The sequence below is a fragment of the Salmo salar genome, chromosome ssa10, assembly GCF_905237065.1.
Source record: "Salmo salar chromosome ssa10, Ssal_v3.1, whole genome shotgun sequence".
Lineage (NCBI taxonomy): Eukaryota > Metazoa > Chordata > Actinopteri > Salmoniformes > Salmonidae > Salmo > Salmo salar.
The window spans coordinates 73589187-73612829 of record NC_059451.1 but is presented as its reverse complement, the minus strand read 5'-3'; the positions used below and the strand labels follow the sequence as shown (position 1 = coordinate 73612829).

Here is a 23643-nt window from a genome sequence, read left to right as displayed (position 1 = left end):
AGCATATGTTATGCAATCATCTATCCTGCAATGGAATTGCCATAGGCCTGTATATAAAACACCTCTTGCATAATTTCCTCCTGTGAACTTTGATCAGATAACCCATGTAAACTTGCTATTTCCTCATTTCATGTCTTGATCACTGAATTATCCCCTACTAAATAGCCTTTCCTACAAGTCTCCCTCAGAATAATGCCTTTGGTTTTCTACAGTAATGCTCTTGTTTTTTTTCTCCACATGATGGAATAAAGTAGGTAACCATGCAGATCGTTTTAAGAGGGATTTCCACTCAATAAAGCCTGTTTAAATACCATAAAATGATATCTTAAGGCAATACAGTACTGTAATAATATTCCCTTTCATAGCCTAGCCTATATATTCAGTTGAATTAGGCTGTAGCTGAATAGGGCTGTATGCTTTTCTACGCCTCTTTAAAAGTTGTGTATCTCAAAAGGAAGGTATTTAGTCACTATACTTGTCCTTAATCCCTGGTAAAAAAAAAATCAGCCCCTTTCTAAACTCTTGGTTCCTGCAATACATGCTGCCTGGTCGGTAATTACGCGAACCCAAACCCCCAATACATTGATTGATAATCCAATTAAGGAAATGTCAAGAGTTATCGATTTGCTCGAATTTCACATGAATGATTCAACTATAGCGCTTGCTATAGCCTACTACACCCATCCATGACGCATTGCATGGTTACTTGTAGTTGTGGGACGTTTGTCCGTGAGTATATTCAAAAATACACAGATGCACTTTGCACCCTGCTTTCACGGTCTAGCCACAACTAAATGAAGTAATTATGTGTCCAGTGTGTAGGCCTATGGGAGGGGGGAAATACAGACAGAATCCAGCGTAGCCTACAGCTCCTTTAGTGTAGTGTAGGTGGCTTCGTCTATTGCTGTATTCTCTTGGACCCCTTAGCATTCACACCACGCAGTCTTCCTCTATTCCAGTCTCACTCATCCATTCTCTCTGATTGCATCCCTTCTTTTTAGACGCTCGGCATCAGCAAGGCTCCCTTTCATCCATCCCTGCCTCTTGAACTGTGGAAATTAAAGAATGGCAAACAACTTCGCCAGGATGTTGTCCTCCAAACGAAATGTGAGGATTCTGTCATTAATTGGAGCCGGGTCTTTGACAGCGGGCTTTCTGCTCAATCGTGAACGTGTCACCGCCGGAGCGCAATCACGGAGAGTGTACCCCGCCAGGTAAACCACGACGCCCTTTCCTGCTGTATATGGACATTTTCAGTTCAGCCATGTCAGGTGCGAGAGCGTATTGCCATACTGTCATTAAGGATTTAGATAGAGTAGCCTAATACGTGAATATTATGCTGACCTCGGTGAAATCATTTCACTATCAAAGCAATGCCAGCGACTGGGAGACGAATGTGGTATTTCGAGTCTTTCGATCATAAACGAACCTATGTGTGAACATTATAACCGACCTAGGCCTGTTTATTCTCGATATATATTTAACTTATATTGTACCACATGTTCTTTATGCCTAATGATGAATAATTAATATAGATATAAAGAATTAAATATGCATATTTTCTAAATCATTCTCTGAATGCCAACAATGCCAATGCCAACAAATACTAGGCCACATTGATATGTTCTAATTGAGTTGTTGATGAGAGTTTTTTTTTTCCAGAACCATGGTGGAATTGTCTAGATGTGACCTTGTATGACCTGCATGGGGTCAGGGAAAAATCAGCTTTTGTGACTTTATAGGCCTAATGATAGCCTAATGATAGGCAGAATCGAGCGCAAACCCAACACTGCTGTAGGCAAAATGCTCAACTGGAAAATCGGATTGCATGCATGTGTATTAAGAATGATTGGATAGTCGATTTCCAAAGAATGCTCAACTTCTGGTGTGACCAGATTGTATCATGTTTGGCTACTATACACTGTTATGTCGTCGGTGAAGACACGCAGTACATGCCAAAAGCCTAGTGGTAAGGCTATGTCAAAGAAAATCACAGGTAACCAACCGATAATTATAGCTAGCTCTTAACAATCAGAGACATAGATGGAAATCTGTGTAGGTGTTGACTTGCAGTGAGTCTTAGGTTATAATTCTCAGGAGCATCATAATAATGAACGCTAAATAGTCGTGCACATTTCCAATTTCATGTAGAATTTTAAACTGTCCTTGTTGTTGTTTCTCAGTTACAGTGATATAGCAATTTTTTGGTGAGTGACTGACTGTGTCCTGACAGTGCGGAGTACCCGGACCTACGCAAGCACAACAACTGCATGGCCAGCCACCTGACCCCAGCCATCTATGCCAAGCTGGTGGACAAGACCACGCCCAACGGGTACTCCCTGGACCAGGCCATCCAGACTGGCGTGGACAACCCCGGGCACCCCTTCATCAAGACTGTGGGCATGGTGGCAGGGGACGAGGAGTCATACGAGGTCAGAGCAAGGGGAATTAGTTGGAGGCAGTAGTTCAAGGTCAGTGTAGTGAAACCATAGGCTTTGTTTGTTCTCTCAAAGAGTAGGAGGAGTGGATCTGAAGTCCCTCCTTTGGACCTCATCCTCCAATGAGCTTTGAGAGGAAGATGAGGATTTTGGGAAATGAGCACGGGGAGGAAGAAAGGATTTGACAGCTAGTAACATTTTCAGACACCCCCTGAATTTATGGTTGAAGGTCAAGTTGTGGAGCATATTTAACGACAAAGAAAAGCAATCGCTTTAGCCATAAATAGCCAATTTAGTCAATGGTCTACATTTATCTCAGAGGCATTGAGAATGAATGACTACCCTGTGGCCTATATAACACTTTTGGCATCTAAAATGATCAGTAGCGAGCGCAATGGTTCATGGACCACATTCTATTACAATCCCATCCACTTCTTAATCTGACAATGGAGAACAGGCACATCCAAGCCTCAAGTTCTGTTTTAGACTGAGACCCACTTCCAAAGCACCAGTGGGGTGCTGGTTTTGCGATAAAGGAGACCGTCATTTGGGATCTCATTGCTTGCTATGAACTTGAAAAGTTCTCAAAATAAAAAGTGATATCATTATTATTTTCCTCACTCGTATGCAGATGATGTTCTGTCTCATCATGTGGCTATGACTGTGGTCTGCATTATTTCCCCGCCCAGTGAGTGGACATTGGCGGCAGGGTAGCCTAGTGGTTAGAGCGTTGGGCTAGTAACCGAAAGGTTGCAAGCTCAAATCCCTGAGCTGACAAGGTACAAATCTGTCGTTCTGCCCTGAACAAGGCCATCATTGAAAATAAGAATTTGTTCTTAACTGACTTGCCTAGTTAAATACAATTAAAATTGCCCATATACCACACCCCCTCTGGCCTTATTGCTTAACTAAACTGTATTACAATACTATACCGTAAGCCCGTCTAGTAGTTTATAAAGTGACAATGATCATTTAAAGAACTCCCATCCTTTCAGCTTAGGTGTGACAACTGTTGTAGGCTATATGATGATGTTATATGGTCAGACTTCTGATGTGGATGTTGGGGTTTCAGGTGTTTGCAGACCTCCTTGACCCAGTCATCAAGGAGCGGCACAATGGCTACGACCCTCAGATTATGACCCATCCCACCGACTTGGACTCCAGCAAGGTATAGAGATGCAACCTCACTGAAAACAACAGTGTGGGGATTGCGTCCCAAATGGCGCCCTATTCCTTGGATCGTGCTCTACTTTTGACCAGACCCCATAGGGAATAGGGTGCAGGCCCTGGTCAAAAGTAGTGCACTACACAGGGAGTAGGATGCCATTTGGGATGCCGCCTAGATGTGATAGTGAAGTTATCTAACATTTAGAAGGTGGACAGATTTACTCGCTGGACACTACACCAGAGGAGAACGACTGCCTCCTTTCAGTGAAGCCATGAAGGCCGACCGAGGCTGTTGTTTTAATAAAGCAGGGTCCCCCATTATAGTCAATGGGGAAATGGCAATCTTCGTGGTCGATCTTCATGCAAATAAAGACCAAATTCGAAGACAATCATGGTATCAATAATTGCTTCTATTACACCAGATGTATGTCCTTGAACCGATTTATTTTAAAATCGCACACAGGATAAGTTATAAGGATAGCTTAGTTGCAGCCTGCAGTAACCCGGTTGGGCTTCAACTTGTGATGCTCCATGAGATGGGGCAGTCGTTCTCCCCTGGTCACAGCTTGCAACATCACTTCCTGGAGTAGCTCAAGCTGCAAATGTTATGTCTTGAGAATCCCACCCGTGAGAACTCTTACCCAGATAAAACAGACTTCCTGAGCTTCAATTGCGCCATTGAGTCGTCACATAGCAATGAATGGTGTGACGCTGTCTTTGTCCATTCATATACAGTCAATGCACTACACTAATCAGTTATACCAGCTAATATTATACAATTATGCAGTACATCCATTGCGCATACTGGAATGTTATGTTAAGTGAATATATTGTTAGCTACAATTAATTATATGGCATACAACTCATTTGTTAAGGGAACAAAATATCGAAACAATCATGTCTTAACTTGGCTTAAACCCTTTTGCTCTTTGGGGATCATAGATCATTCACAAATTTCCTCCATCAATGTTGGTGTTGTGATACTGTTTACGAAACGGCATTCATTATTGCTCTATTTCTCTCCGTTTGCAGCTCACGTCTGGCAACTTTGACGAGCGCTACGTGCTGTCGTCGCGGGTCAGGACTGGCCGTAGCATCAGGGGGCTGAGCCTGCCCCCGGCGTGTACCCGGGCAGAACGCCGCGAGGTGGAGAGGGTGGTGGTTGACGCCCTGGCTGGCCTGAAGGGGGACCTGGCAGGGACCTACTACAGCCTCACCCACATGACAGACCAGGAGCAGCAGCAGCTCATTGACGTGAGTCAAGAGGCCAATCCATTTTACGTGTTGTAAGGACATAAAGGAGAGTGAGAAAAGGGAAATAATAGCAAGGATTTTTTTTAGGGGACATTGATATTGCTCCACTTTCATTAATACAGCATCTCCTGTCTCTACTATGTTGACACAGGACCACTTCCTGTTTGACAAACCCGTGTCTCCTCTGCTGACCTGTTCGGGGATGGCTCGTGATTGGCCAGACGCACGCGGTATCTGGTAAGCACCTGTTAGTTATAGATACGGACCCTTAGTGGTCATTAACAGTCATAACAGTGAGAGGTGATTTTCATTGTTGCACAGTTATTTGCATACAGTTCATGCTACACATCACCATGACCCTTCTAGCAAAATAATGCCCACTAGCTTGTAGCTCCTCTAGATTGAGCCTTAAACGTGCATTAGTGGCATGTAGTTCAGCAGTTAGTGTTGGTCGGGTAACCGAAAGGTCGAATACCGAGTCAACAGAGTTTTCACCTTGTCGACGTGTCCTTGAGCAAGGCACTTAACCCTAATTTGCTCTAGGGCCACCGTACTACTATAGCTTACTGTATGCTTCCCAGTTGATACTGTTCGCGCATATATTCTGACAAAATGTCGACAAAACAAAATACGCTAGACAAGGTGGGATTTGTTTAGTATCAGTGAAATGAATTATGCGGGAAATATCAGCGGAAACGCTTTTATGCGCAAATATTTATATAATAACCATCCTATCAAAGTTAACTTGGAGTCCTCCCACTGATTTGTTGGGAAAGAATGCCGTTTATTAGGCAATAGATTCAATAAATGACGATGAACTTCACAGGGTGGTGAAAGTGCAAGGTGATGAGCTTGATGCTCCTTTCCAATAAATATTGAGGGTCTTATTCTGGTGACATGATAATCGATGCTTGGCTGCCCGTCAAATAGAAGTAATCTTGCTCTTTTGTCCATGATAATAATAATAATCTCATCCGGTAGGCTACAGGTGCACTCTAGCCAACAGTGTGCAGGTAGCAGTGCGCTCACTTGCTAATACCAGAGTGGGCACACTTGCTATATAATGACATTTTTTTCTGTGACAAAAACCATCAGTAGAGTTGAAAATGCAAAAGGTATTTTATGTGCACTACCTCATCACACACAGCCTTTAATCTGCAACGAGCCAATTTGATGGAAACATCTTTGGAGGAGAAAACACGCTTATTGTTTTTAATGCGGATTTGAGAATATTCACATTACAATCTGTTGCCAATTGGATGGAAACCTAATAGGAAGTCACTCAATTAGCCCATGTCAGTTCAAATGTTTTAAATTGGTAAATGAGTCTAGTTAGTCTAGCCAGCTATCTAAACTTCTAGTTATCATGGGTGAATTACTGACCGGGCACGCAGGGCACATGCCCTGGGGCCCTGACCTCCAGGGGGCCCCCATTGCTTTAGCTAGTCACTCTTGCTCAGGTATCATATGAACGTGGCATAAGGCATGGCAAAATGTGTAGAATTGCAGGAAATTAGCTGTAAAACTGCAACAACAAAAAATAGAATCTGTAAAGCAAATGTATTTATTGAAAATGAAATACAGAAATATCTAATTTACATAAGTATTCACACCCCTGAGTCTGTACTTTATAGAAGCACCTTTGTCAGCGACTACAGCTGTGCGTCTTTCTGGGTAAGTCTTTTCAGGTCTTGCCATAGATTTTAAAGTAGATTTAAGTCTAATCTTTTTGGTAAGCAACTCCAGTGTAGATTTGGTCTTGTGTTTTATGTTATTGGCCTGCTGAAAGATAAATTAATTTCCCAGTGTCTGGTCCATAATTTTTTTTATCCTGAAACTCCCCAGTCCTTAATGATTACAAGCATACCCATAACATGATGCAGCCACCACTGTGCTTGAAAATATGGAGAGTAGTACTCAGTAATGTGTTGTATTGGATTTGCCCCAAACATAAGACTGTATTCAGAACACAACGTTCATTTCTTTGCCACGTTTTTTTTGCAGTATTACTTTAGTGCCTTGTTGCAAACAGGATGCATGTTTTGTAAAACGTTTATTCTGTACAGGCTTCCTTCTTTTCACTATGTCAATTAAGTTAGTATTGTGGAGTAACTACAATGTCATTGACCCATTCTCAGTTTTCTCCTATCTCAGCCATTAAACTCTGTAACTGTTTTAGTCACCATTGGCCTCTCCGGCAACTTAATTAGGAAGGACGCTATTATCTTTGTAGTGACTGGGTGTATTTATATACCATCCGAAGTGTTAATAACTTCACCATGCTCAAAGGTATATGCAATATCTGAACTTCTTTACGAGTCAGTAATTCGGCCATGATAACTAGAAGTTTAGATAGCGGGCTGCGTTGTAAAACCTCCCTGGTCTTTATGGTTGAATCTGTTTGAAATTCACAGCTTTTTTTAAATGTATTTTTTATTTAACCTTTATTTAACTAGGCAAGTCAGTTAAGAACAAATTCTTATTTACAATGACGGCCTCCCGGGGTAACTTGTTCAGGTGCAGAACAACAATTTTTTTTTTTTTACCTTGTCAGCTCAGGATTCGATCCAAGCAACCTTTCGGTCACTGGCCCAATGCGCTTACCCTTAGGCTACCTGCCCGACTGAGGGACCTTGCAGATCGTTGTATGTGTGGCGTAAAGAGATGAGAGAGTCATTCAAAAATCATGTTAAACACTATTATTGCACACATAGTCCATGCAACTAATTATGTGACTTGTTAAGCACATTTGTATTCCTGAACTTATTTAGGCTTACCATAACAAATGGGTTGAATACTTATTGATTCAAGACATTTCATCTTTATTTTTGAATTCATTTGTACAAATTTCTGAAAACATAACTCCACTTTGACATTATGGGGTATTGTTTATAGGCCAGTGACAAAAAAAAAATGTCAATTTAATTCATTTTAAATTCAGGCTACAACATAACAACATGTGGGAAAAGTCAATTGGCAATGTGTTTGTAGATTGACTGAGGTAAATGAAGTACAGCAACCAATGTGGGGCTGGAGTCATTTTTGCTTGTTTTCTCCAAATGACATTTTAGAGTTTGTAAATTGTATAGAAATGCAGGAAATGAGCTTCAACTTTCTTTACGTTTATAAGAAAGTTAACCCCCCCCTCTCCCCCCTCAAGACCTCGCTAAAACTCAGAACCTGGCTATGGCCCTGCAAACAATGCCCTCTCCACATTGAGTTTCAGCCGGTGCCCAGAAATAGCCTGGTGCTGCTCCAGCATCGATCACCAGCTTTCTTTATAATTCACCCTCTCTCTCTCTCCGTTTGACAGCTCTCCTCCTTTCATCCTGCCCTCCGCTCTCCTGGCTCCAGACCTATCCATTACTTTCTCTAATTGTTTTTAGGAAGTCCGTTTTTACCGAATGCAATTCAAAACAATGCATTACAATGAGATTATTAATTGTATGGCATTACTGTATGCATAACAATGCATTACTGTGAGATTATTGCGTATATGACAATACTGTATGCATTACTATGAGATTATTGCATATATGGCAATACTGCATGCATAACAATGCATTACTGTGAGATTATTGCGTATATGACAATACTGTATGCATTACTATGAGATTATTGTGTATATGGCAATACTGCATGCATAACAATGCATTACTGTGAGATTATTGCGCATATGGCAATACTGTATACGGCGACCATCACCTCAGTGTTTTGTGCATGAAGTTATAAAGTAGGTACATGTATGGTAAATGGAACCCGGAACATCAACTCTAGCTGGTGCAATGGAGAATAGGAAAATGATCTCTTAGTCGTATTGATATTGTCTAACTCAATCCATTATCCAAGCACTGTGTTTCTTTTCACCAACATTAAGGAAAAGCATCGATATCAATGGTTGAGATCAGCTCCTCCAAAATAGTCTACGTATGCTGGTGGCAGTGGTGGGATCCGTTGATTTCAATATCAATTGAAGTATTGATTTAAGAGAGTGTTTTTGTGATTTTTAAACCGTCTCCACTCATTTGTACCAAACCCAGGCACAACAACACGAAGACCTTCCTCATCTGGATCAATGAAGAGGATCACACCAGGGTCATCTCTATGGAGAAGGGAGGCAACATGAAGAGAGTGTTTGACCGCTTCTGCACAGGCCTGAAAGAGGTGCACACACACTCACACACTTTAGTTATTTATCTAATTGTTCCAAGTTCCTCATTAGATGCAGGAGACGCCAATTTGTTAAAGCAAGGACTGTTATTGAACAGTAGTAATGGCCAAACAGAAGCAATGACTACACTACACACACTCAGAAATACACACAGATATTACCACAGTACTTTGGGAAAGCATTCAGACCCCCAGCCTAATTCTAAAATGAATTAAATAAAACATTTTCCTCATCAATCTGCACACAATACCCGATAATGACAAAGCAAAAACTGTTTTTTAGAAATGTTTGCAAATTTATGACAAATAAAAAACAGAAATACCTTATTTGCATAAGTATTCAGATCCTTTGCTATGAGACTCTAAATTCAGCTCAGGTGCATCCTGTTTCCATTGATCATCCTTGAGATGTTTCTACAACTTGATTGGAGTCCACCGGTGGTAAATTCAATTGATTGGACATGATTTGGAAAGGCACACACCTGTCTACAGTGCCATCGGAAAGTATTCAGACCCCTTGACTTTTTCCAAATTTGTTATGTTACAGCCTTATTCTGAAATGTATCAAATTCGTTTTTTTCCTTCATCAATCTACACAGAATATCCCATAATGACAAAGCAAAAACAGGTTTTTAGATTGTTTTGCTCATTTATTAAAAATAAAAACTGAAAAATAACATTTACATAAGTATTCAGACCTTTTACTCAGTACTTTGTTGAAGCACCTTTGGCAGCGACTAAAGCCTGGAGTCTTCCTGGGTATGACGCTACAAGCTTCGCACACCTGTATTTGGGGAGTTTCTCCCATTCTTCTCTGCAGATCCTCTCAAGCTCTGTCAGGTTGGATGGGGAGCATTGCTTCACAGCTATTTTCAGGTCTCTCCAGAGATGTTTGATCGGGTTCAAGTCCGGGCTCTGGCTGGGCCACTCAAGGACATTCAGAGACTTGTCCCAAAGCCACTCCTGCGGTCCAGAGCGCTCTGGAGCAGGTTTTCATCAAGGTTCTCTCTGTACTCTGCGCCGTTCATCTTTGCCTTGATCCTGACTAGTCTCCCACTCCCTGCCGCTGAAAAACATCCCACAGCATGATGCTGCCACCTCCCTACTTCACCGTAGGGATGGTGCCAGGTTTCCTCCAGACATGACACTTGGCATTCAGGCCAAAGAGTCCAATCTTGGTTTCATCAGACCAGAGAATCTTCTTTCTCATGGTCTGAGAGTCTTTAGGTACCTTTTGGTAAACTCCAAGGGGGCTGTCATGTGCCTTTTACTGAGGAACGGCTTCCGTCTGGCCACTCTACCATAAAGGCCTGATTGGTGGAGTGCTGCAGAGACGGTTGTCCTTCTGGAAGGTTCTCCCATCTCTACAGAGGAACTCTAGAGCTCTGTCAGAGTGACCATCGGGCTCTTGGTCACCTCCCTGACAAAGGCCCTTCTCCCCCGATTGCTCAGTTTGGCCGGGCGGCCAGCTCTAGGAAGAGTCTTGGCGGTTCCAAACTTCATCCATTTAAGAATGATGGAGGCCACTGCGTTCTTGGGGACCTTCAATGCTGCATAAATGTTTTGGTTACCCTTCCCCAGATCTGTGCCGTGACACAATCCTGTCTCTGAGCTCTAAGGACAATTCCTTCGACCTCGTGGCTTGGTTTTTTGCTCTGACATGCACTGCCAACTGTGGGACCTTATATAGACAGGTGTGTGTGCTTTTCCAATCAGACTCCAATCAAGTTGTAGAAACATCTCAAGGATGATCAATGGAAACAGGATGCACCTGACGTCAATTTTGTGTCTTATAGCAAAGGGTCTATATATATATATATATATATATATATATATATATATATATATATATATATAAAAAAAATACTTCAATGTTTTATACGTCTGCAAAAATGTCTAAAAACCTGTTTTCGCTTTGTCATTACGGGGTATGGTGTGTAGATTGCTGAGGATTATAAATTGTTTTCATCCATTTTAGAATAAGGCTGTAACGTAACGACATGTGGAAAAAGTCAAGGGGTCTGAATACTTTCCTGAAGTACATACCATATATATACACTGCTCAAAAAAATAAAGGGAACACTTAAACAACACAATGTAACTCCAAGTCAATCACACTTCTGTGAAATCAAACTGTCCACTTAGGAAGCAGCACTGATTGACAATACATTTCACATGCTGTTGTGCAAATGGAATAGACAACAGGTGGAAGTTATAGGCAATTAACAAGACACCCCCAATAAAGGAGTGGTTCTGCAGGTGGTGACCACAGACCACTTCTCAGTTCCTCAGCTTCCTGGCTGATGTTTTGGTCACTTTTGAATGCTGGCGGTGCTTTCACTCTAGTGGTAGCATGAGACGGAGTCTACAACCCACACAAGTGGCTCAGGTAGTGCAGCTCATCCAGGATGGCACATCAATGCGAGCTGTGGCAAGAAGGTTTGCTGTGTCTGTCAGCGTAGTGTCCAGAGCATGGAGGCGCTACCAGGAGACAGGCCAGTACATCAGGAGACGTGGAGGAGGCCGTAGGAGGGCAACAACCCAGCTGCAGGACCGCTACCTCCGCCTTTGTGCAAGGAGGAGCAGGAGGAGCACTGCCAGAGCCCTGCAAAATGACCTCCAGCAGGCCACAAATGTGCATGTGTCTGCTCAAACGGTCAGAAACAGACTCCATGAGGGTGGTATGAGGGCCCGACGTCCACAGGTGGGGGTTGTGCTTACAGCCCAACACCGTGCAGGACGTTTGGCATTTGCCAGAGAACACCAAGATTGGCAAATTCGCCACTGGTGCCCTGTGCTCTTCACAGATGAAAGCAGGTTCACACTGAGCACGTGACAGACGTGACAGAGTCTGGAGACGCCGTGGAGAATGTTCTGCTGCCTGCAACATCCTCCAGCATGACCGGTTTGGCGGTGGGTCAGTCATGGTGTGGGGTGGCATTTCTGTGGTGGGGCCGCACAGCCCTCCATGTGCTCGCCAGAGGTAGACTGACTGCCATTAGGTACCGAGATGAGATCCTCAGACCCCTTGTGAGACCATATGCTGGTGTGGTTGGCCCTGGGTTCCTCCTAATGCAAGACAATGCTAGACCTAATGTGGCTGGAGTGTGTCAGCAGTTCCTGCAAGAGGAAGGCATTGATGCTATGGACTGGCCCGCCCATTCCCCAGACCTGAATCCAATTGAGCACATCTGGGACATCATGTCTCGCTCCATCCACCAACGCCACGTTGCACCACAGACTGTCCAGGAGTTGGCGGATGCTTTAGTCCAAGTCTGGGAGGAGATCCCTCAGGAGACCATCCGCCACCTCATCAGGAGCATGCCCAGGCGTTGTAGGGAGGTCATACAGGCACGTGGAGGCCACACACACTACTGAGCCTCATTTTGACTTGTTTTAAGGACATTACATCAAAGTTGGATCAGCCTGTAGTGTGATTTTCCACTTTAATTTTGAGTGTGACTACAAATCCAGACCTCCATGGGTTGATAAATTGGATTTCCATTGATTATTTTTGTGTGATTTTGTTGTCAGCACATTCAACTATGTAAATAAGATGTATTTAATAAGATTATTTCATTCATTCATATCTAGGATGTGTTATTTTAGTGTTCCCTTTATTTTTTTGAGCAGTGTATATATAAGGTCCCACAGTTGACAGTCCATGTGAAGGACCCACAATAAAACATGGTAGCGTACAAGAACCTTGGTTTTTCGAAGATCATACATGTCTGGACAAGACAAAGGTTCACACCCCCACACCCCCGATCACTGTATGGCTGCTGATCGACAGTCTATGTTTGCAAGAAAAATTTCATTTCAAGGGGAAATAAAATGGCAATCTAGTTTTCCATCTAATCTCAAGTTCTCATGTAATGTTTGGTCAGGTGGAGAGGCTGATCCAGGAGAAAGGCTGGGAGTTCATGTGGAATGAGAGACTGGGCTACATCCTCACCTGCCCCTCCAACCTGGGCACTGGGCTCCGCGCTGGAGTACACGTCAACCTGCCCAAGCTCAGCAAGGTAACACACACACACTGCAATATCTACTCGGAGCCTCAAAAAGAATACACGGCAAAAACGGTCTTACCTAGATTTTTTTTCAATCTTGTATTGAGTGATAATACATTTTAAAATGACTTTTTTTCTTACCAAGATACATTATCTGACTACATTGGCAGATAATGTTGCTTATTTTGACCTAAAAAAAAAGCTTGACACAAGTGGGGTAAGATAATTCATCTTGTTTCAAGATCATTTTTTCTTAATAAGACCTCTTACTAAGATAATACATCTTTGTCTTGCCCCTATACAGATTCACACACTCACAAACACACAAACCTTTATACCCTCACACCAGCGACCAACAAGATCCCCACTTGCCAGTCATTCAAGGCCCATTTGTCTTCTGAACATTCCTCTCCCCTCGCTAACCAGGGCCGTGCTTGTGAGGGCACACCCTAGCAAAACGTTTTTACATCGGAAATGAGTGTTTCCTGTTGGACAAGTTCAGATAGTATCTCTTCATTTCCTACATTTTGTGCCCCATCAAAATCAAATCAAATCAAATGGTATTGGTCACATACACATATTTAGCAGATGTTATTGCGGGTGTAGCGAAATGACTGTGTTCCTAGCTCCAACAGTGCAGTTATATCTAACAATTCACAACAATACACACAAGTATTAAGAATTATTAAATGAATTATTAAGAATTAAGAAATATATAATATTAGGATGAGCAATGTCGGAGTGGCATTGACTAAAATACAGTAGAACACAGTATGTAAACATTATTAAAGTGACTAGTGTTACATTATTTAAGTGACCGGTGATTCCATGTCTATGTACATTGGGCAGCAGCCTCTAAGGTGCAGGGTTGAGTAACTGGGTGGTAGCCGGCTAGTGACTTAAGTTCAGGGCAGGGTACTGGGTGGAGGCCGGCTAGTGACTTAAGTTCAGGGCAGGGTACTGGGTGGAGGCCGGCTAGTGACTTAAGTTCAGGGCAGGGTACTGGGTGGAGGCTGGCTAGTGATGGCTATTTAACAGTCTGATGGCCTTGAAATAGAAGCTGTTTTTCAGACTCTCTGTCCCAGTTTTGATGCACCTGTACTGACCTCGCCTTCTGGATGGTAGCGGGGTGAACAGGCCGTGGCTCGGCTGGTTGATGTCCTTGATGATCTTTTTGGCCTTCCTGTGACATCGGGTGTTGTAGGTGTCCTGGAGGGAAGACAGTGTGCCCCCGGTGATGCGTTGGGCTGACCGCACCACCCTCTGGAGAGCCCTGCGGTTGCGGGCGGTGTAGTTTCTATACCAGGCGGTGATACAGCCCAACAGGATGCTCTCAATGGTGCATCTGCAAAAGCTTGTGTCTGTAACCCCCCCCCCTGCAGGACCCCCGCTTCGCAAAGATTCTGGACAACCTGCGTCTGCAGAAGAGAGGTACCGGAGGAGTGGACACTGCAGCCGTGGGCAGCACCTTTGACATCTCCAACCTGGACAGACTGGGACAGTCAGAGGTAATAAGGAATAGATAGTGTAGGGTGAAGTTTCTCTTAGACACTAATCTTGAGTCAGTTTGGATTGGGAAGATCTGTACTAGGGGAAACTTCACCCCCCCACACACACACACACACACACACACACACACACACACGCCCGGGGTGCATCTCAAATAGTCTAAAATGGCATAGTCTCCGCTCCTCTCCTTTACCTGCGCCTACAATACAAGGCAATGCAATAACTGTTATTATCCCAAATGAGGATATTACAACTAAGGTACGACCTGGAAAAACTTGCCAGGAACCGACTGAGATGGTGGACGTTCATCAATAGCCTCAGCTCCTTAGGAGCCGAGGGCTTAAGAAGGCAAGTCAAACGCTGTTATTCAGAATCTGAGAAGGTAGGTCAAAACAATACGGTGAAGAGTACCAAATGCATTTGCTTTTACAGCCCTGTATAGTAAATGAGAGGACACAAGCGAGGAAGCCATTTTAGACTACTGAGATGTGGCCATGGGTTGTACTGGAAGGCTTGAACAGTGTCTTGAGGAGAGAGACCGTCTTGCCTCTGTTTGTGTGTTGTGTACCCCCTTGTGTACCCAGTCATGCTGTCATGCCTGTGTCTGCATGCGAGATGGTGACATGGATAAAAGAAGACAATGGGACTATTCTGTATTGTGTGTTGCTGGTGTGGGTCCTGGAGAGCCACAATGTGTGCAGAGTACCAGACACTTGTACAATCTATGCCAAGGCGCATTGAAAGCTGTTCTGGCCGCTCGTAGTGGCCCGAACGCCCTATTAAGACGCTTTATGTCGGTGTTTCCTTTCATTTTGGCACTTACCTGTAGATCCTCTGCTAACCATGCATTTAGACGCACACACCAATCATGATGTGGTTGATTATTTCAATAAGGTGGGGGGGGGGCTCTCCAGAACCAATCGGTGAGGAATGCAAGGTCTGGGAGTGAAAGAACGGGGGACTGAGAGAACAAAAGCGTAAGAGGGTGAGAAACAGAGAGCGAGCAAGAGAGAGCGACAACTCTCGACCGTCCACAGTCTCTGTCCGCGTGATTGAGGTGATCGGTTTAAGCAGGGCTCAGAATCCGAATCACTGATCTTGACGACATAACGGGCAGTTGTTCGGGATGCAAGATCAACCGTCGATCAGTGATTCTGCACACTCTGGCTGCAAGGCGGTCGACCTCAAACACTCACACCGTGGCTGCGTTCCAGGCAGACCTCATTGCAGATGTTGCAGCAGCCATTGGTCCTGTGCCACGTCATCGACTGCGCAGCCGGGCATCACATTGCTCGGCCTATGTCATTCGATGCGCTTAGTTGATATGTTAAACACCTAACTGGATGTCGTGAGATCTGGCGTCTCTCTCTCTCTCTCTCTCTCTCAACGCGCCCACTGACTCTCTCTGTGTGATCAGGTCCAGCTAGTGCAGACGGTGGTGGACGGCGTCAACTACCTGATCGACTGTGAGAAGAAGCTGGAGAAGGGACAGGACATCAAGATTCCCCCGCCGTTCAAGAAGTAGACCACCCAACCCCCTCCGGCCCAGAAATACCTCTTCTTACCGACCCGTCTGTCTCATCCCCATTCAGAGCCGTAGGTAATGTCCAGATTTAGTCCAACTCCGTTTGAGATGTCGAATTTAAATGGCACCAGATGTTCCGAGAACGTTACACTCCCGGTAGGAATGCACATTTAGAATGTTCTAGTGCATACCTATAGCGCTAATCCCAATGCAACTATATGCAATGGGACTCCTTCTACTTAATAGCCCTCAACCTGACACCTAGGCCTGTTACACCTAGACTACAGCATGTCCTATACTCTATGTGTCCGATACTGCTACTTCCTCGTCTTCCCTCTGTATCGGGATGTGGAGGAACACGGCTATATGCTATACTGCTACGGTAGTGTAATCCATCCATTTGTGGTAGTCTACAGCCAGAGTGTAACCATGTAGTGATAGATGACGACTTGAATGCAGCACAACGACCATGTTGGACTGAAAAGACTTCTTAGAGGTTTGTATGCCGAAGTTTAAGTAAGACACGGGTTAAACTAAGTCGTGCTAATAATAACTCATGCTAAACTACTGTGCTCCGTGATGTACTGTATGTATCAAGCAGCAATATCATTTCAACCCACCATTGAATGTCATTCTCGGACAGATTTTATTAAAGGAACCATGTATTTAATACATTTCCTCTCTCATTCGTCATTAATATTATAAACCTGTTTACGTGCCCGTGCGTTGTTGACCCACGGGCTTATAGAATTGTGTCGAACTTGATCACATTGCAACCTGTAACTGTTTAAAGCGTGTGTGTGTGTGCGTGATTTCATCCCATCATGAAAGCAATGCTTTGAGTGACTTATTACAGTGGATGGGCGCCATAGTAACCAAACTCTCAGTGCTTGATTGTGATCAGCTTGGTAGGGTTTGGGGTCATGTGACAATACTGATCCTCTTCTTAACAGTGCACTGTGCTATAACCAACCGCTGTACTGTGCCAAGACTTATGGCCAAAGGGAGTTAGCGTTGATTGGTTTTCTATGCATTTGATTGAATTACTGTAAATCACTGATTAGTGTGAACAAACTCTGATAATGTGTAGCCAATACACCAATCTGTCGTGCAGTTTATGGTCATAAATCTGAGTAGCATTCACAACGTTGCACAACTACTACAATCGTTAATACTTGCTCATTAAAGACTGGTACAGGAGTGATAACATGTTTTGATATGAGATGTTCTAACAAGAGCACTGTCTCGTACGACTGACTTCAGATCTGCCAGCCAGGCTATTTGACATCGTAACATAATATGTGCTAGAAAACTTAGGGAACAATTTGTCTTGTTCCTTAATGCTGAACATTGACATTGCAACAGCATCCGTGTTATTCAGAGCTGCAAATAAACCCTGAAGTGTTTGTATTACAAGGTTTTAAGAATCCCTCTCTCCATCCAACCAGTGATTGGTTCCGTTGCAAAACGTTTTGCAACGGAAAACAGAAATGAGCAGTTCCTCCCGGTCTTTTTTTCCGTTTGGTGCCTACTGAACCCTGTACAATACAGCCAAGCTACTTGAAGCGCCCCCCGCCAGCTTTGCATTGCAGTCTGCAGATCTTGGTCCTCCTCCCAAATCTCACAGGGAAAAAATGGTGCGTTGCCATGGCGACTGTCTTATGGAGGAACGGGAACTAGGAACTCCAAGGGGGGCTTTGTCTGTGCACAGCCAAGTAATCCTCAAGCCTTCAGTGGAGCTGCAGGACGCACGGGAACAATGACAAGCCAGAAAGCACAGACTCATCATAGCACACAGAAGCCCTGTTTTATGCCTGGTGTTAAAATTGTGCCCACATTTTTAGACCGGTGTAGAAAATGAAAATGACTGATTTTGATGATCTTCCTGACCACTTACTGAGGTAGACAGGGACTTTCTGTAGCTGGATCATCTTGATTAGATCACAAAAACCACATGTAACCAGGGCCTGTAGGGGGATGCCACCACTTGTCACATACACTGAGTATACAAAACATTAAGAACACCTGCTCTTTCCATGACAGACTGACCAGGTAAATCTAGGTGGAAGCTATGATCTCTTATTGATGTCACTTGTTAAATCCACTTCAATCAGTGTAGATAAAGGGGAGGAGACAGGTTAAAGAAGGATTTTTAAGCATTGAGACCATTGGGACATGAATTGTGTATGTGTGCCATTTAGAGGGTGAATGGGCAAGAAAAATGCAAGTGGCTTTGAAAGGGGTATGGTAGTAGGTGCCAGGCACACCAGTTTGTGTCAAGAACTACAACGTTGCTGGGTTTTTCGCACTTAACAGTTTCCCGTGTGTATCAAGAATGGTCCACCACCCAAAGAACATCCAGCCATCTTGAGACAACTGTGGGAAGCATTGGAGTCAACATGGGCCAGCATCCCTGTAGAATGCTTTCGACACCTTGTAAAGTCCATGCCCAGACAAATTGAGGCTGTTCTGAGGGCAAACGGGTGGGAGCAACTAAATATTAGGAAGGTGTTCTTAATGTTTTGTACACTCAGTCATAGCCACGGGAACTAGTAACCCACCCACCCACACACACACACACACACACACACACACAAAAGTAGTCCACTGAGCATTACACAGCATGTAAAGTGTTGGTCCCATGTTTCACGAGCTGAAATAAAAGATACCAGAAATGTTCCATAGCAGACATGTCACACACTGAGCATGTTTGGGATGCTCTGGATCGACGTGTACAACAACGTGTTCCAGTTAATGACAATATACAATGACAATATACAATAGAGAATTGGCACAGCCATTGAAAAGGAGTGGGAAAGCATTCCACTGGCCACAATCAACAGCCTGATCAACTCTACGCAAAAGGAGATGTGTCGCGTTGCATGAGGCAAAATGGTGGTCACACCAGATACTGACTGGTTTTCTGATCCACGCCCCTCCATTTTGTTTTCACGGTATCTGCGACCAACAGATGCATCTCTGTATTCCCAGTCATGTGGAATCCATAGATTAGGGCCTAATGACTTTATTTCAGTTGACTGAGTTCCTTACATGAACTGTAACTCAATTGTTCCATCCTGAGAGTTTCTATTTTTGTTCGGTGTACAAAGCTGAGTCCATCATAGCATTCAGTAGTCAAAATGCATTGCATTCATTCTCGCACCATGCAATCAATTATCAGTTCTAAACTCTTTTTTTCTTCTTCTCTGCGCACATATATGACATACAGTTGTTGGCCGGAGCACGTCTCCAGTGTTACCGGAGGAGGACTGCGTATTAATCCTGCTGTAGGATTTATTGCGGCCAGAAGGTCAAGTGAACCACGAAAATGTACGTGTCACTCAGAAAAAAAACAAATCATGGCTCTCGAGTCAGTGAAAATAGTTGTTCAAAAATAACGAATCGTTCGCAAAACTGCCCGTCACTACTGCTCACTTGAAAAAACACAACCGACGTCTGATCACCAGGAAAAGAAACTGTGAAAGGCTGGTCACCAGTGAAAACACAACAGAGGCTGGTCTGCCAGCATAACCAGCTAGACCATGCTGGTCTGCCAGTATAACCAGCTAGACCATGCTGGTCTGCCAGTATAACCACCTAGACCATGCTGGTCGGCCAGCATAACCACCTAGACCATGCTGGTCTGCCAGCATAACCACCTAGACCATGCTGGTCTGCCAGCGTAACCACCTAGACCATGCTGCTCTGCCAGCGTAACCACCTAGACCATGCTGCTCTGCCATCGTAACCACCTAGACCATGCTGGTCTGCCAGCGTAACCACCTAGACCATGCTGGTCTGCCAGCGTAACCACCTAGACCATGCTGGTCGGCCAGCATAACCACCTAGACCATGCTGGTCGGTCAACTGAACCAGCTAGACCATGCTGGTCGGTCAACTGAACCAGCTAGACCATGCTGGTCGGTCAGCAGAACCAGCTAGACCATGCTGGTCGGCCAGCAGAACCAGCTAGACCATGCTGGTCGGCCAGCAGAACCAGCTAGACCATGCTGGTTGGCCAGCAGAACCAGCTAGACCATGCTGGTCGGCCAGCAGAACCAGCTAGACCATGCTGGCAATGCTGAAAAAATGAAACGGCTCCGCTAATACAGGACTAGTAAAGATGAGGCTAGCACTTGGGCTGTTATTGTGCATGTTAGTTCTCAATGTGAATGTGTTACTTTTCTGTTACATTTTTTTTCTATTTTGTTGTTTTCTTCCACTCACCTCCTCACCTCCCAGTCCCCCTTGCAGAGGTTTTCAAAGGTTTTGAATAGCCTTACTCTGGCATTGCCAAATAGGCTAGGCAGGGCAGCAACTAAATTTGTCAGTTGGAACATGTGCAGTTTGAACCACCAGGTCAAATGTGTTGTCATTGTGCAGGGCAAACTATTCAACATGCCAGTTGTATTAGCCAGTATTTATGCTCCTAATTGGGCCAATGACCAGTTTTTATGGGAGTTTTTTTTTCCACTCCTCCCTGATCTGAATGAACACTCACCGATTTATACTAGCGGGGGATTTGAACTGTGTCACATTAGATCGCTCTAAAGCGGTATCCGGGTCCCTTTCTAAATCAGCATGTTTTGTTCATGATTTTAACCAGGAATATTGTGCAACAGACCCTTGGAGATTTAAAAATCCTACATCTTAACAATATTCTTTCTTTTCCCCAGTCCATCAGACGTATTCCAGAATTGATAGTTTCCTTCTAGACAACAAGTTGCTTCCAATACTAAGGTCCACTGATTATGAGGGTATTGTCATCTCAGACCACAGCGCAGTGGTAATGGTATTGTGTTTTCCTGATAACGTTCTCCCACAACGCACTAGTGACTCAATCCACGTCTCTTCTCAGATGAAGAATTGGACACATACGTATATATCTGCCCAAAATGATTTTTACCTTGAGGTCAATCGGCTTTCAGAGACATTAATGTGCACCCTATGGGAAGCGCTGAAAGCGTACCTAAGTGGCCAGATCATATCATATAACGCCGGCATGAATAACAGGTCAGGGCATCTTACAGAACTTGCTAACCTTATAAACGACATTGATCAGAGGCACTCAACCATGCCATCTGCAGACCTCTATAAGGAGAGAATCACATTACAGATGGAATTTTATCAGAGGACCTCCACTTAAAATCCAGACAAAACCACTATGAGCATGAGGAACTGGCCAGTAAACTTCTTTGCCATCAACTGAGGCAATCATCAGCCTCTGACCTAATACCTGAAATCACAACCTCAGCAGGTGTGACCACCTCAGACCAAAAGTGCATCAATGGTCAATTCAAACATTTTGACGAGGACCTTCTAAACAGACACCCGTATTATGCGACATCTACGCAGAAATAAACTTAAGCAGGGGTCACTCCCCCCAACCATGTCACAGGCCATAATATCAGTCTGAAAAAGACCTGCTGAAATGTGGGGCCTACTGCCCTGTTAGTCTGCTTTGCTGTGACTATAAGATATACTTACTAAGGCTCTGGCTATCCGACTAGAAGCGGTTATGCCTGCAATAATACCCCGCCGACCAGACAGGCTTTAATCATTCAGTAACCTACGGCGCTTATTCAATATTATTTACTCACCAAATTATTCCCCCACTCCAGAAGCCCTAATCTCTCTGGATGGCATTTGACCGTATTGCATTTTAATACCTTTTTACTGCTCTTGAAAGATTTGTCCCTACTTTTGTCTCTTGGACAAAAGGCCCTGTATTCAGCTCCTCAAGCATATTGTATGTTCGTACTAACAGCACCCTCTCACTATATTTCTCCCTGCATAGAGGAAATTGTTAGGGCTCTCCTATTTGAGATAGTCATGGAACCCCTAAGCATCTCCCTAAAAGGCAGCGCGGGGACAACACGTATAGATCAAGGACAGGTCCACAAACTCTCTGTGTCTCAGACCCAATCACGTCTATCTCAATTCTTAAATCGTTCTCGATATAATCTCGTGTTTTGTCAATGTTTGAGGTTACAAAATCAATTTGACAAAAAGCATACTCTTTCCGATCAATAACGAAGCAATAGATATACGCTGAGTACACCAAACATTAGGAACACCTTCCTAATATTGAGTTGCAATGTGTCGGCACCCCCCCACCCTTTTGCCCTCAGAACTGCCTCAATTCGTTGGGGCATGGACACCTCAACGTGTCGAAAGCGTTTGTCGAAAAACAGTAGGTTTTAAGGGATGGTATAATAACCTTCCAGACAAGTAAATAATTTAACCTACTGAATCAGACGGGACTAAAATTACGGATGTGGTGATTTGTGCTCGTACACATAATTACATTACCTGAGCTCCCCCAGTAAAAGGTATCCCGTCTGAATAAGGCTAAAGTCACGGAAAGAGCAGGTGTTCTTGTTTTGTATACTCTGTGTATCTTTTGATTCATTTCCTTTCACGGTCGCCCCCATTACTTTCACCTATGTAGGGATCTATGTGACTCGGACATTCAAAGACCTGTTCAATTTTAATTTCAAGCCAGCCTTGGAGAAATCTAAGCAGGACCTCAGTCGCTGGTCGACACTCCTCATATCACATACACTGCAGTTGCGGTCAGTGCCGTTTCAGATGATGGAGGACACATTTTTTTTTCATGAGCATGGCCTTATTTTTATTACAGCGGATTGAAAGGCTCATTCATATTCCATTCACCCAGTTAAATGTAACATCGATAGGTTTAGGCTACTACATGATACTAACATTTTCCCTATACCCATCATGAGGTTGCTACAACCTAGCCTATGAATGAAGGTTTACAACGTAGGTGCACACAGGTCAAGAGACACATTTGATGTGACAGACAGTGACACATGGACAGACAGTGACATTCAATACCGCCTTGTGTCGGGGCATAGACTCCACAAGGTGTTGAAAGCGTTCCACAGGGATGCTGGCCCACGTGGACTCCAATGCTTCCCGCGGTTGTGTCAAGTTGGCTGGATGTCCTTTAGATGATGAACCAATCTTGATACACACGGGAAACTGTTGAGCTTGAAAAACCTAGAAGCATTGCAGTTTTTGACACACTTAAACCAGTGTGCCTGGTACCTACTACATACCCCGTTCAATTTTTTGTCTTGCACATTCACCCTCTGAGTGACATACATACACAATCCATGTCTCAAGGCTTAAACATCCTTCTTTAACCTGTCTTCTCCCCTTCACCTACACTGATTGAAGTGGAGTTAACAAATGACATCAATAAGGGATCATAGCTTTCACCTGGATTCACCTGGTCAGTCTGTGTCATGGAAAGAGCAGGTGTCCTTGATGTTTTGAACACTGAGTGTATATGTACTTTCATTTGGAATAAAACGATCCCATGGTTGCGTAAAGCATTTTTGGAAAGACATAAAGGAGGGGGGGGGGGTCTTGCTCTACCCAGTTTCCTCCATTACTACCGGCCTGTCAATATTCACAAGATAACCTTTTGGGTCTCTACGTTCTTAGAGGGGGAAGCACCAACTGGTGTGGCCACTTATGGAAAAGCACTCATGTCAAACATCATCCCGGTCTCTTTAGTCTGTGCCTCCCCTCCCATCTCTCC

General features: G+C 44.0%; 1 protein-coding gene across 1 annotated transcript; it reads left to right on the top strand.

Annotated features, from left to right (window-relative positions):
• Nucleotides 1–828: 828 nt before the first annotated feature.
• LOC106561094 (creatine kinase U-type, mitochondrial) lies at nt 829–16747 on the top strand. The gene is made up of 9 exons (XM_045688079.1): nt 829–1214; nt 2234–2432; nt 3511–3606; nt 4638–4859; nt 5011–5096; nt 8900–9023; nt 12917–13051; nt 14422–14547; nt 15966–16747. Exons 1-9 carry the CDS (start codon nt 1066–1068, stop codon nt 16071–16073), a joined length of 1245 nt encoding a protein of 414 aa, XP_045544035.1. The 5' UTR covers nt 829–1065; the 3' UTR covers nt 16074–16747.
• The last annotated feature ends 6896 nt before the right edge of the window (nt 16748–23643 follow it).

Excerpts from the sequence above, each read along its gene's own strand:
- LOC106561094 (XM_045688079.1), top strand. The coding sequence starts at position 1,066 with ATGGCAAACAACTTCGCCAGGATGTTGTCCTCCAAACGAAATGTGAGG. Across the intron at positions 1,215-2,233 it reads CGGAGAGTGTACCCCGCCAG|TGCGGAGTACCCGGACCTAC; the intron begins GTAAACCACGAC and ends GTGTCCTGACAG. Across the intron at positions 3,607-4,637 it reads CCGACTTGGACTCCAGCAAG|CTCACGTCTGGCAACTTTGA; the intron begins GTATAGAGATGC and ends CTCCGTTTGCAG.